General features: G+C 48.2%; 1 protein-coding gene across 2 annotated transcripts in view; it reads right to left on the bottom strand.

Moving 5' to 3' along the window:
- Positions 1-10,511: 10,511 nt before the first annotated feature.
- Positions 10,512-13,128, bottom strand: part of ACAP3 (ArfGAP with coiled-coil, ankyrin repeat and PH domains 3) — a 163,063-nt gene continuing 160,446 nt past the window's right edge. For both annotated transcript variants that reach the window (XM_026659946.1, XM_026659947.1), the window contains one exon: positions 10,512-12,905. In XM_026659946.1, the coding sequence (XP_026515731.1) occupies positions 12,799-12,905 (107 nt within the window). In that variant the 3' untranslated portion in view covers positions 10,512-12,798. The remainder of the gene's footprint in view (positions 12,906-13,128) is intronic.

Below are 13,128 nucleotides of genomic sequence, written 5' to 3'. Positions count from 1 at the left end.
TGCTGTTTCACTGTGAGCATGATACACGGGAATCCATGGTGGGGCCACAATTGTGCTGAACCTAGATTCTGTCACGTGACGTTCAATTTTTTGGGGAGGGATTGGAACAAATGAGGGAATAACATTTTTTCTCATAACTGGTGTCTGAGTTGCTTAGAACTTTAAAACATGCTGCATTTTTGCTGCAGCATGTTTATATTATTAAGAGATATTTATACAATCTTAATGTTAATATTTGACAGTTATTTATGTGTCTATACAAAGGAATATACAGACTTATTTTTAACGTTGATGTTTGGAAGAATATATTTCATTCAGCTCCAGTTGTTAGCCTTGATTTCTACTGAAAACGAGAATTAACAAGGAACTAATGAGTTTTGCACTGATGTGTTTTGTAACTTTTTAAATAAATAAAATGTTCTGGATTCAGACTGTGACCACCTTGTGCCTTCAAATCAATGTTTCATCTTCCCCTGCCTCTGAAGTAAAACTGAAAATGCCTTGTAAATTTTCCTGGTTTCACTGACGCTTCTGTAAGTGCATCTGTATCCTCCCCTGAAATGTTAGGGCCTGATCTAGGCAATTCGGACCATATTCGTAAATGTATTTAAGCCCCTAGCGGTGCCTAGATACCATTTGAAAACCTTGGTGCTCACTCCCCGCAGCACCTCTCCCCAGACCTACCCCAGAAAATGGCAGGATGTTGTGTTTTTTCCATCAACAAGGAGCATCCACAGAGAGAGCACAGTGTATGCCTCTCCTCCACAGCTGGTGGCATTAGGGCCCTGTCAAGGCTGATTCCCCCCGCTGGCACTTTGAGTGCAGAAGTGGGGGGGCCCGCAAGGATTCTAAAAATTAATACTGGCCACTCCAGACTTGTATTAAACTCCCAAAGTTACAGCTTTTTTCTAACCTTGGATGGGTAGCTGCTGCCATCACCCAAGTGGAAAAACCCCTTTGAGAGTCCAGGAAAGCACACTTGGGAATTCCTTCCCGTGGGGTACCCTCAAGCCCTTTCACCCCCCTCCGGGGAAGAGCTGAGAAAGAAAACAAAGGAAATCAGCTGTTGCCACCAACTAATTGAACAACATGTGCACAACCTCTTAGGACACAAAATCCAATCCTGTTCTTTAAAAAAGGTAAATTTTATTAAAAACAAAAAGAAAGGAAATACATTTGAAAACTCAGGCTATTGCTAGATTTAAAAAAACCCACTTACAAAAATTAAGCATCAAGAATAACCTTCTTGAGGTCTAGCTTAAAAGTTACAAGCAAAACAAAAGCATTTGGGGTTAGCACAGAGGAGTCCACAAGCCATAAAGAAATAAACAGAAATAAACCTAATTGCGTCTTCCTAGACATTTCCTGAACTACCTACATATCTGGGGGGTTTCAAGTGAGTAGTTTCTAGGTACGATTCAGATGATTTTTCATACCTGGCCCCAAGCTTCTTACAGCATAGTTCCAGGCTTGTCTCTGCTTCTCCCCCCGTGAACAACAGACAGACAAAGGGGAAATTTTTTCCCCAATTTTAAAAGGTTCTAGCCTTTCCATTGGCTCTTTTGGTCAGGTGCCCACTCCCTTCCTTTTACCTATGCAGGGAGACTTTTTAACCCTTTACAGGTAAAGCAAGTAGAGAACAACTACTAAGAGGGTTTTAAAGCTAACTGGCTGGCTGGGTGTCCGTAAAAGGGAGCAACCCTCCCCCCTTTCATTTGTCACAGGCCCAAAATGGCGGCTGCCCTCTGCAGCAGGGCAGAAGAGTGCCTCCATTTGGAAGTGTGGTGACAGTTCATAATAGATACACACTGTATATACCAGCCGTAGGTATCTTCCTCTTCCTTTAGTGGCACAGATGATGGTGTTATTAATACCTGCAGGTCCCTTGCTCCAGGAGCAAGTCTAATGCACCAAAGGAAAATCTAAGCACAAACACCGGACTCTCCTTCCTAATGACTATGACCACAGATCTTTCTAATCCTCAGATTGATGTGCACTGGTTTCTTTTGTTAGTGCTGCAGCATACACAGTGGAGTTATTTAATCCCGATGCTAGCACTGTGCAAACAGTATCTAGTTAATCCTCCCAACACCCTGGAGAGAGGGCAGGGTAAAGTCATTATCTGTGTTTTATAGGTGGGGAAAGAAAGGCAGGGAGTTTAAGTGAATTGGCCAAGGCTATACAGCAAATCAGTGTGAGATCTTGGCACAGAACCCCAGCTCCCAGCCCCTCTTAGTCCACTAGAGCACACCCCTCTCTCTGCTAACCAAACACGCTGTGGATTTAGCAGTCTATAGGGTCTGCTGAGTTTACTTGCCAGGTTGCCAAGGGCAGAGAGTACTGCAGAGGCAGCGTGCTGAGCTGGGCCTGGAGAGATGCGACTTGCACTGTTCGTGTGCAACTGGCACGCTGAGCCAGGGAAGGGTTGCCGTGACGTAGCGCCTCAGGGACATGAGAGGAGAGGAAGAAAGGAGACTCCTAAGCAGAGCTACCCAATACATCCAGAGTACGGCAAACTGCAGAGGTCATTGGAATGTGTGTCTGTATCGTGTGTTTGCTATCACTGCCCTAGCATTATATAGCACCATGTGCGTATACACAGATACTCTTATATACCCTACCTGCAGTGGAAAACCCAGGCTGCTAAGCTCAGGCTTTGATGGACCATGAGGCAGAGCAGATGCTACAGTCCTTGGGAAGCCACAGCCTGGGAGGCTCTGCAGTGAAGAAGAAAGCCCTGGCTGTGATCCCAGCTTCTGTGATGGGATCCTGGGGCTTTGAAATAACTAAAGATGGCCCCAAGCCACCAAGTCAAGGGTGTTCGGATCCCAGCCTTTAGTCGGGGGGCCCCCCTCTAGTAATTAACTAGAGCACTGAAGAGCAGCGTGAGCCCGTGACTCTGCTAGATCCGAACAATAACGTGAACAGCGGGCTGGGCATCGGGAGCTCCGGAGTTCTGACATTGCTCATTGCGTGGCAAGTCGCTTAATCACGCTGCGTCATCATTTCCCTCCGTCTGTAAGAATGGGGAAAATGAACCTCTAGTTGCCTCACCGGGATGCTGGGAGGATTAATTAGTTACTGTGTGTACAGAACATCGACATATAAAATGTTGTGTTAGTGCCAATATTATTTGCAATAGGTGTGGCAGTGCATTGCTGTCCATTAATGTGAACTCCTAACCCTGTAGAGCGAGGTTTGGAAGGATTATGGGGTTTTTTTATTGGTAAATGTCGATTTCACGGTACACCCACAAAGCAACAAAAATAGGTCTATTGATAATAATCAAAAGTTACAGACAGGCAAAGTAAGAAAAATGCTGCTTGAGAACTTCTTAGAGTTTGAATTAAGGATATTGCCCTTGTATATTTTAATATGTGGACAATTTGTGTTTTAAGGGGGAGAAAGCTTTGCCTCTTTGAATCTCAGCATCTGTTATCCTTGAGTTACTGTCTCATCCCCAATTGTCTGCTTCCCGCCATCGTTTCCCACAACTGAAAACATTTAAATAGGTAAAAGTTGAAGGAAAAAAAGCTTAAAATGCAGAATTTTGCACAACTGTTGAAATTTAACATGATAAAATTTGGGCAAAATTCTATAAAACAATTGAATTCTCCCAACCCTACGTATAGGGGTTGTGTGGGACCAGTAGGTTCATGCCCTGGTTTTTCCCCTCTGGGGACCCTGATTGGGATACTGGATTAGATCAGAAGTGAAACTTAGTTGAGTGGTTTGGTCCTAGTCCCAGTGTAAAAAATGACTGCAGAGTTCTACAAATATAATAGGCAGGAATCGGCAGTCTCTGCTCAAGGAAGAGCCAGGACTGCAATAGATAAATGCAGGTAAGGGTTGCAGTGCACTGTGGTCTGGTTCAAGCTGGAATAACAGGGAAGTTGCAAGTCAGGACAGAGACACATTAGCTGAACTCTTTGTTACACGTGTGTGTTCAAAACTGGAATAGCCAGGGGTGTTGCAGGTCAGCATGGAGGAGCCCTGGCAGAGCTGTATGTGAGTCTGAGTGGAGCAATGTGTTGCAGATCAGGAGGGAGGTATATTGGCAGTGCTGAATTGGAGGATGCAGGAATGGCGTGGTTGCCGCAGGCAGACTTGAGGGTCATTGGCAGCAGTGTGGTGTGAGTGGAGGCCCAGGACTGGAACAGGAGGGTGGTGTTGCAGGGCAGAGATATGGGGCAGTGTGGTGGAATTTTGCTTGGCTCTGGGCGGTGCTGTAAAGGAGGGAATTTTGACATCTATTTTCACAAGCACCAAATTCACCCCACAACCTTGGAGAGAATTTTAAAAAATGTTTTAAAAACAGTGTAAACCCAAGGGTGAATGTTTGCGTAACCTGTATTCCAGCCAAAGAACAGCAGCCGTCTATGAGGCGCGGCCTACTGTTGGGCTAAGCAGCTGCCACCTCATTACAGAATGTTCTCTTAATCAGCTGTAGTTGAGAAATCAGTCATGTTTACACGCCTCTGATATCATCATTAGACCATCCGCACCATGCCGAGTTCCTTTGTCCATTACATGGCCGCTGGAAACATGCTATGTGATTAATAGTGAATTTCAAGTGCAGGGGGCTTTTCACTGAGTTCTCCTGAAGCATCAGGTGTTTGGCTACTCTTGGGGTATGTCTACACTGCACACTAAGCCTGGGCTCTGATTCAGATCTGAGCCTGAACCCACCTTCTGTCCACACACAACTCTGTCCAACTCGAGTCAGCAAGTGTAACGCCGACAGACCACAGTCGTCGGCGGGCAGGATCAAACCTGGGAACCTCTGGTGCGAAATGCATGAGCCTCTACTGCATGAGCGAAAAGCCACATGGCCCTTAGCTAAGGCTGTAGCAGACTCATTCATCTCTAAGTGGTCTCAGTGCCACTAGAGGGGACAGAGCACCACACCCAGGAGGTGGGTGAGTTACACAAGCACTTGGGGCCCAGGTTCTAGAGCCATGCTGTGAGGGGGTTGGTCAGAGCCCAGGTCTCTCTGTGACTGGGGCCCAAGCCCTGTCATTCTGCAGTGTGCACGCAGGGCAAGTCACAGGCCCAAGTCAGAAAGTCTTCATGGTGCACTATGGACCCATTAGCGTAGCTGTGAGACTTGGGTCCAGCAAATGTAAACCCAGGTTTACGATTCAGGTGAGCATTCTGTCACCTCCGGCTAGGGCTGCCAACGTTGTGTTTAAAATACGGGACTGTTTTCTTAGCACCCCTAGGGGTGAGGAGCACCCTGTGCCACTGGGGGCCAAGGGTGGGGTGCCTAGTGTACCCCAGGGAGCAAGGGGTACTAACCCCGCCTGCTTTCCCCGCGAAGGCTCTGTCTGGCAGGGGGTGCCCTGGAGCTGCACAGAAGGGCCAGGGTCAGGAAGGGGCTCTGACTGGCAGGGGGGTCAGTACTCTCAGGGGGTCGCCTTCTATTCCCTGCTTGCAGAGTTTCTGCCAATGTCCCCAGCAGAGGAGAATCACTGCTGGCCGGTGGCTGCTGCAGCTGCAGCAGTGGGGGAGCAAGGCAGGCAGGGAGCCTGTCCTGGCAGCCAAGACCACCTGCACAGAGCCCCGTCCACTTCCCCTGCCAGACAGAGCCCCCCCACGACTCCAGCAAGGCCCCATGAGGCCTTCGTGCCCCCAGATAGTTTGGGAACCTCTGCGCTAGAGGTAAATTGATTCAGTAAATAATGGGGCTGATTCTGCAGTACTACATTGTCCAATTTTACAAACTTTCCATCATGGGACAGGAAGGGAATAATAAAACTGGCTTTGCATCATGATAATATTTTTAATCTGTTGAAATATGGGATAAAAGGCGTCCCGGGCTGATTTAGTACAGGGCAGGCAATTTCCTGTTTAAATAAGAGGCGTCCCTGGTAGCATGTTGGCAACCCTACCTCTAGCATGAGCCTGTGAAACAGGGTGTGCTGAGTCAGGATCTGATGCGGTGCCCTGGCACGCCCTTCCCCACCAGGATACACTAATTGGGACCAGGGCGAAAGACAGAGGGGGCCAATTAACTGAGTGGGGCTCACAGTTGCCAACTCTCACGTGGTAAATAAGCCCCCCGACTTTCACAATAAGCCAAAAATCAAGCTAATCCCATTTCAAAACAAGGCCAAAATAAGCCAAGCCCTAAGAACCCCAACACTGTATGTGACTAGATCCCCCCGGCGTGCATCTGGGACTGGGGTGGGCCCGCTAAGCACCCTGACTCTCCCCCCCCCGCCCCTGCTTGCCAGCAGCCGATCAAAAAAAAGAAGCAACAAGCTACAAGCCAAAAACTAGCCAACAAGCAACTCACAAACCAATTCAGCCAAAACCAAGCCCAATTTCTGCGGTTTTGGCATGTCTGGTGGGGATACAGCTGAGGGGCTAACTGCGTGGAGGTAGTCCCCGCAGCTGGGACTATATAAACAGACAGGCAGGCAGTGGGAGGGAGGGCAGTGGGAGCCTGAGGAAGCCAGGCGTAGGCTGGACAGGGTGCTGTTAGGGAGTGAAAATAGGAGGCAGGTTATTTCCTTGCTGCCCGGAGGTGGAATGGCTGGGAGGGAAACACATTTTTCATGCTGCCCCAAAACAACAGATGGGGTTAGATCGTCGTTGCTCCTAACAGAGGGGTTCTCAAACGTCATGGCACCGGGACCCCCTTCTGACAACAAAATTACGACACGACCCCAGGACGGGGGACCGAAGCCTGAGTCCGCCTGATTCCCACTGCCCCGGGTCGAGGAGCCAGAGCCAAAGCCCGAGCCCCACTGCCCTGGGCAGGGAAGGGGTCAAAGCTGAAGCCCGAGAGCTTCGGGCCCAGCCAGGGGACTTGTTATCTGAGCCCTGCCGCCTAGGGCTGAATCCCTCAGGCTTTGGCTCAGGGGGGTGGGGCTTGAGCTTCAGCCCTGAGCCCCAGTAAGTCTAAGCCAGCCCTGGCGACCTCGTTAAAATGGGGTCATGATCCACAGTTTGAGAACCGCTGTACCTAACACCACCTCTGCGAGGTGGTGGCTGCGCTTTGCTTCTGCCTATCAGCCACAGGGGCACGGTCACCCCAGGCCTTGCCATCTCGCATCCCAGCTGCGCCGGTGCCAATGGTTAGCTCAGAACTCCCGAGGGAGCCAGTTGGGAATGTCCCAGATGCCTCCTCCTCTCACTGGAGCTGCTGCAATTGATAGCAAGAAGCATCCAACAAGTTACCCAATCATTAAAATGCTCTTTTGTCAGAGCCTTGGCAGCCCGGCCTCTTTTGTTCCCTCAGGTGCTGTCAAACCCACGCACGTTGCTTCAAAGGGCTGGTGGCCCAGGGCTGCTCCCTGTGAAGTTTAGCTTCAGTAGAGGCTACATTAATTGCATTAAATAGTCATTAGGGATCTCCTTAAAGCGTAACTTCACTGGCTTGGAATCCAGCGCACCGCTGGAGCATGGGGGCCTCTTTCCCCTTCAGGAGTTGTCTCTCATGCCTCTCCTTGTAATAGGAAAGTTCATTCCTTTAATCACTGGATTCCTAAGTCAGGCTCCTTCACGTCCATAATGGCCCGTGTGGGCTAAAGGTCTGCAGAAGAAAAGCACGTGCTTGCACAACTTCCAAGCCTTAAAGTGCTGACTGGCTGGAGGCTGAATGTAGGCGATTAAGCACTATGGAGCAAGACTCCCTGAAGCAAACCGGGTTCATCTTCTCTTGTCAATTGCAGTGACCAACTATCATCACCGTAGTTGGTCAGGAGCCTTCGACTGACGTCTCATCTGAAAAGCTGCACCTCCCACAGCACAGATCCCCCTAGCAGCACGCTGGGGAGTGACACAATAATGAGTCGGGGGGAAGGAGGAGGATCTGACTGCTGACTTAACAGCGTAAGGACTGGAGCTCCCAGACCACAAATACCGTATTCTTCCCTGGTGTGGTCTTTGGTGAAATTCCCTCTAAGGACATGTTCCAATAATAATAACCGTACTTCTACAGCACATTGCGTTGTCATAGCACTCATACTGAATCTTCACAATGTCCCTGGCAGGAACGGTAGTAAAGATCCTCCTCAGCTTTGACCCCTTCCCTGCCCAGGGCAGTGGGGCTCGGGCTCCCCGACCCGGGGCAGTGGGAATCAGGCGGACTCAGGCTTCGGTCCCCCCGCCTGGGGTCGTGTAGTAATTTTTGTTGGCAGAAGGGGGGGCCTGGTGCAATGACGTTTGAGAACCCCTGTGTTAGGAGCAACGACGATCTAACCCCTTCTCCTCCTCCTTTTGCAGAGATGGAAACTGACTTGCTTAGAGCCGCCCACAGCAACTCAGAGCTGGGATCAGATCTCAGACTTCTGAGCTGGACACCAGGCAGTGCTGCCTGTCATTACTGCTGAAGGTTATCGGTAATCACACAGGGTAGGCCCTAATGTAATTACCTCGTAACCTGCACTTTAGATTAGGAGACAGAAATGATCGTACATTGACCCTGCAGGTACGCTGCATGTTTAGTGACGCTGCTTTGTGTTTCTACACTACCTTCCATCTCACAGTCTTAAAGTCGTTTACAAAAACAAATGAATTAAACCTCACACACACCCCCCCCTCTGCTGCAGATATTAGTGTTTTTCTGATGGAAACAGGAGGTGAAATGGCTTGCAAAGGACGTATAGCCCTGTGAGAGGCAAGCAGCATGAGAGCATACAGAGGATGGCTTGACACCAAGATGGTGGGCACCGTAGAAATGATACCTAGAAATGAGTCTAGTATATATCAGGAGTACACCACATGGCCCAATCAAAATCTCAGATCCAAACACCCGGAACTTCAGCAGTGTTCAGAATCCAGATGTGTATCTGAATGCGGCGACTAGGACCCGGTCTCTGCTTATAGGGGTTTTCCCCTGTTTCCAAATCTCAGTTATAATTGATCTCTGTAATTGACTAGAGAAGATGAACCCATTTGCTTAAGGGACTCTTGCTCCATAGTGCTTGATTACCTACATTCACCCTCCAGCCTGTCAGGACTTTACAGCTTGGAATTTCCTCGTGGGTGCTTTTTCTTTACGTCTCAAGCCCACAAAGGCTAATGATTGCATCAGATAAATACATGGCAAGTTGCTCATTTTCCATTGTCATTTATTTACCTTCCAGACTGTGGTCACCAATCAGACAAAATGGAATAAGAGGCAGGTAGAAGCAGCCCTATCATCAGCCTATGTATAATCATTGTCCCACTATCCCCTCAAAACCAAAGTCACTGGTAGTGTGACCTGTCGTGGGGGAGAGACAGGGATATCCATTTGATGCAGGAGTTAAAAGCCTACAGTGGCCTTTTCTTTAGAAGGAATTTGTGCCTTTATGCAATTCTGCTAAAGCAATAGAAGGAGTGCAGGAAAAAGACTCATTAGAAATAGTCCTGGAGAAATGGAGAGGTCCAGTAGCCAGGATCTAGATAGCCCCAAATTTCACACCTCAGGCCTCCCTTCACTTTTGACACACTGACTGAGATTTAAGGCCAGAAAAGAGTAAGATGTATATATGGGGTGGGATGGAGCGGGGTGTTATTATGGGGGAATTGTTTATATTGCTGAGTGTGTATCTAATAAACAGCTACATTGCTAGTGTCTTTTGGTTGCTTTAGTGCTGCTTAAATGCCACATTTGTTTCTTGCAGTGTTGTTGTAACTGTGTTGGTCTCCATATATGAGAGAGACAAGATAGGTGAGGCAACGTCTTGATTGGACCAACTTGTGTTGGAGGAAGGGACAAGCTTTCGAGCCGAGGTCTGGAGGAACCAGAGTGTCCACGCTAAATCTGAGGTGGGGCAGATTGCTAAACAGAAGGGGCTCACACATGGAGTAGGAGACCACTTAAAATGAAAATACCCCTTATGATTAACAATCTCTTTCATCTCATATTTAGCCTGGACACTCTGGTGACTTTCTCCAGACCTGAGGAAGAGCTCTGTCAAACTCAAAAAAGTGTCCCTTCCACCAACAGAAGTTGTTGCGCTCACAGATATTGCCTCACCCACCTTGCCTCTCTCACCCTTGTTTCTGTCATTACACTAGATAAGAGAAAATGATACTGAATAGTTCAGCAGTAGCCCAGGTCAGGAGGCACATAAAGTTGTTATCCATTTGTTGCTTGTTTGGTAATGTACATTAAATGAGCTTGTGGTCTTTGTCCAGTCATTGAAGTTATTGCAACAGCACTGAGTAACCTCAACCATGGCCCAGGACCACACTGTGCTAGACACTGAACAAACTCAGAGCAAACGGACAGTCCCAAGAGAGCTTATAGCCTCAGTTCTTAGTAGACATCTATCTATCTATCTAGGTTTTGCCTGAATCTGAATCAAATGCGCCAGCTACCCGAAACAGTTGGGTGCCCCGCATCTCCTCGGAGGAAAATTCATTTGGTCCCCTGACTTCCAGCCATAAACGAGTGCCTAATAAATCTCACGTTATATAAACTGTCTCCAACTGAAATGCCCCGTTGGTTTGCAGAGGCCTAGACTGGAAAGAATGAGGAAATGCACCTGGTTTTCGAAACAAAAAATCTCATATTTTACTTTCAATTAATAGGCATCACTTGCATGTGACACTTTTCCATTCCCCCTTATTTAAAAAATACATTTCTTCTGCCATATGATATATTACATTTCAGCATGTAAACATGGTTTATATACATCATTCTGACAATACACTTTAATATGTCATGGTGCCTATACCTGTATAGTCCACACATAACCCTTTTTATAGCTAGGAAATAATATTACAGGTAAAAAAATAGGAACGAAAGCCATGCCTTACAGAAAGAGTTCTGCTCTCCTAGCGTTGAGCCACACAGTAAGCATGAGTTACAAAACTCTTCAAGGGGGAAAGGGCCAGGTTCTGGTTTCAGATCTGCATGCATAGCTCCCATGGTATAATTATAATAATAATACACAGGACTTTTCACCCAAGAGTCTCAAGGCACTTAACATATGAGGCACACACAGAACTGAAGTGATTTGCCATTGGCCACCCCGCAGGCCAGGAACAGAATCCAGGTCTGTTAAATCCGAGTCTGGGTCTCTATCCATTGAACCACATGGCCTCTAAAGGCCTGGGAAGCTGCATGTGGGTGGCATTCAGCCTAAAGTGAATTATAGTTTGTGGGTGTGATGGAAAACCAGCCGTGTGAAGTAGTGCAACAGGCCATTGGTGCTGTGCGATTCTTAGCCGAGCGGAGCTGACTAAACTCACTTCATTTGCAAATCTGGTTCAGCAGCATAAGACATCAGCGTCTTTGGCAGTGTGTTGGCCCAGGAACGTTCAAGCTCAGTTGGAAAAGTTGTGGTTTTTTCCAGTGAGGTCCCTGCATACTGAAGTTTTTACTCCAGACAGGCCGGTACTGACAACCCGGATCCAAACACCGCACACCCCCCTCAATATTCAGGTGTTTGAAACCAAATGCACAGCTGAATAATCCATCATGAACCCCTCTTTGGTTTCTCCTGTGCCCTGGGTTACCCCTCTATAATGGAGGGTGGAATATGCCCCAACAACACACTGCCCGTGGAGTTCACAAATGTTTATCTTCTGATTTGGGTTTGGTACCGTGACAAACGAACCCCTTAGCCACACATGGCTACACCTCAGTCAGCTGATAATATTACCCAGCATCCTTTGCTGGTTGTACTTGTTACTGCCTCTCCGATAACTTGTGTTGCTGGCCAGAAACGTTCACACTAAGGGTAGCAATTTAAGTCAAACCCTTACGGTTTTCATAGAGTCTAACACGAACTGTTCCCGAGGGGGAAGGGCTCAGAAGCTACATTCACTCCTACATTTGGCAGGAAGGAGCTCAAAGGATCTTCACACCCTATTCTCCAAGGGTAAGCCCCAAAATCCCTCTGTGCAGAAACCAAATACACAAGCAGCACAGGTGAGACACTCCAGGTCCCCAGAACAGGCGCAACCTCAACAGAAAGTCGCTTGGCGTGGCTTTAAACTCTTTGCGGCTGGGGTCTGCTGCGGCCTCACAGCCGATAGTCCATGTTTCCGAGGTGGCTGCCAGACTCTATCAACTTTGGGATGTTTAGACTTTTGTCCTCGATGGGTTATTCTGCGTCCTTTGGGTTTCTAAACCAAAAAGGATAAAATCTGAGAATGAACCTGTTCAAATACTAACCACAAATCAGCCGGAATATCATCCCTGGAATGCGTCCCTCTGTAACGCAGAAAGTCACTTCTCTTCCTCTGGCGTTTGCCCCGGATTGACGTAAAAGATGAACCATTATGCTGCTGCCCCGGGCAAACCATTTTGCTGGTGTCTGTGTCAAAACGTTTCTCCATTCCTGCCCCATACACCTGTACCATACACCTGGTGCAGCAAAAATCAGCATTGCAGGGATTAACATAATCTGCAGAAACAGTGCTTGGTTCCCCCTTTGCTACTCCATATTTTTAGTGATGGGATGTGTGGCCCCTACCTTTTAGTAATTAACACATCGAAGGTCAAATCTCATTGATTTAAGCAGGCGTTTGGCCCGAGGGAGGCCCGGGGGCTGAGGGAGTGAATTGCAAAGAAGCAGGGATCTCTTTTCGCAGTTGGTTCAGCCCTGTGTGGATACACTGGCTGGTTAGTCATGTCACCACGGGTCATTGGTCTGGGATGTGGATACGAAAGCAGGCCCTGGAATAAACACGGTGTGCTCCGTAAGTGTGTGTTTGGTCAGGGAACAGATCGCTGGGTCTTCCTCCAGTAGATGAGCCCAGCGGATCCATTCCGCCTTGCCAAGCCGCTCCCCCTTTCTGCTCTCACAGAGTGACTCTCCAGCAGAAGGTCTCAGAAGAGGCAGGACGGGGCTATCTGCAGGAGTGGCTGAAGTGCAGGCTCCGCCGGTTGAGTTTTTCAGGGTTGTTCGACGCCATGTGGGAAAACTCCCGGAAGATGTCGAGGTATGTCGCATCTCCTGCAGAAATACAGGGCAAGACAAGTTAATCCCAACATTCTCCTTCCATGGAACAGGTGCTCAGCATCTCTGAAAACCCAGCTCTATGCACCCCCTCCCAAAAAAGGCACCCAGGATTAGAGGACACTGGAAAGTTTTGGCCTGAGTGACTTGCTCAAAGCCACACAGGAAAGTCCCTGACAGAGACATGAATAGAGCCCAGGAGCCCTGCACTGTTATTTAG

This window comes from Terrapene carolina, unplaced genomic scaffold (assembly GCF_002925995.2).
Source record: "Terrapene carolina triunguis isolate 2854851 unplaced genomic scaffold, T_m_triunguis-2.0 Scaffold714, whole genome shotgun sequence".
Lineage (NCBI taxonomy): Eukaryota > Metazoa > Chordata > Testudines > Emydidae > Terrapene > Terrapene triunguis.
This window is presented reverse-complemented; position numbering and strand designations above follow the sequence as displayed.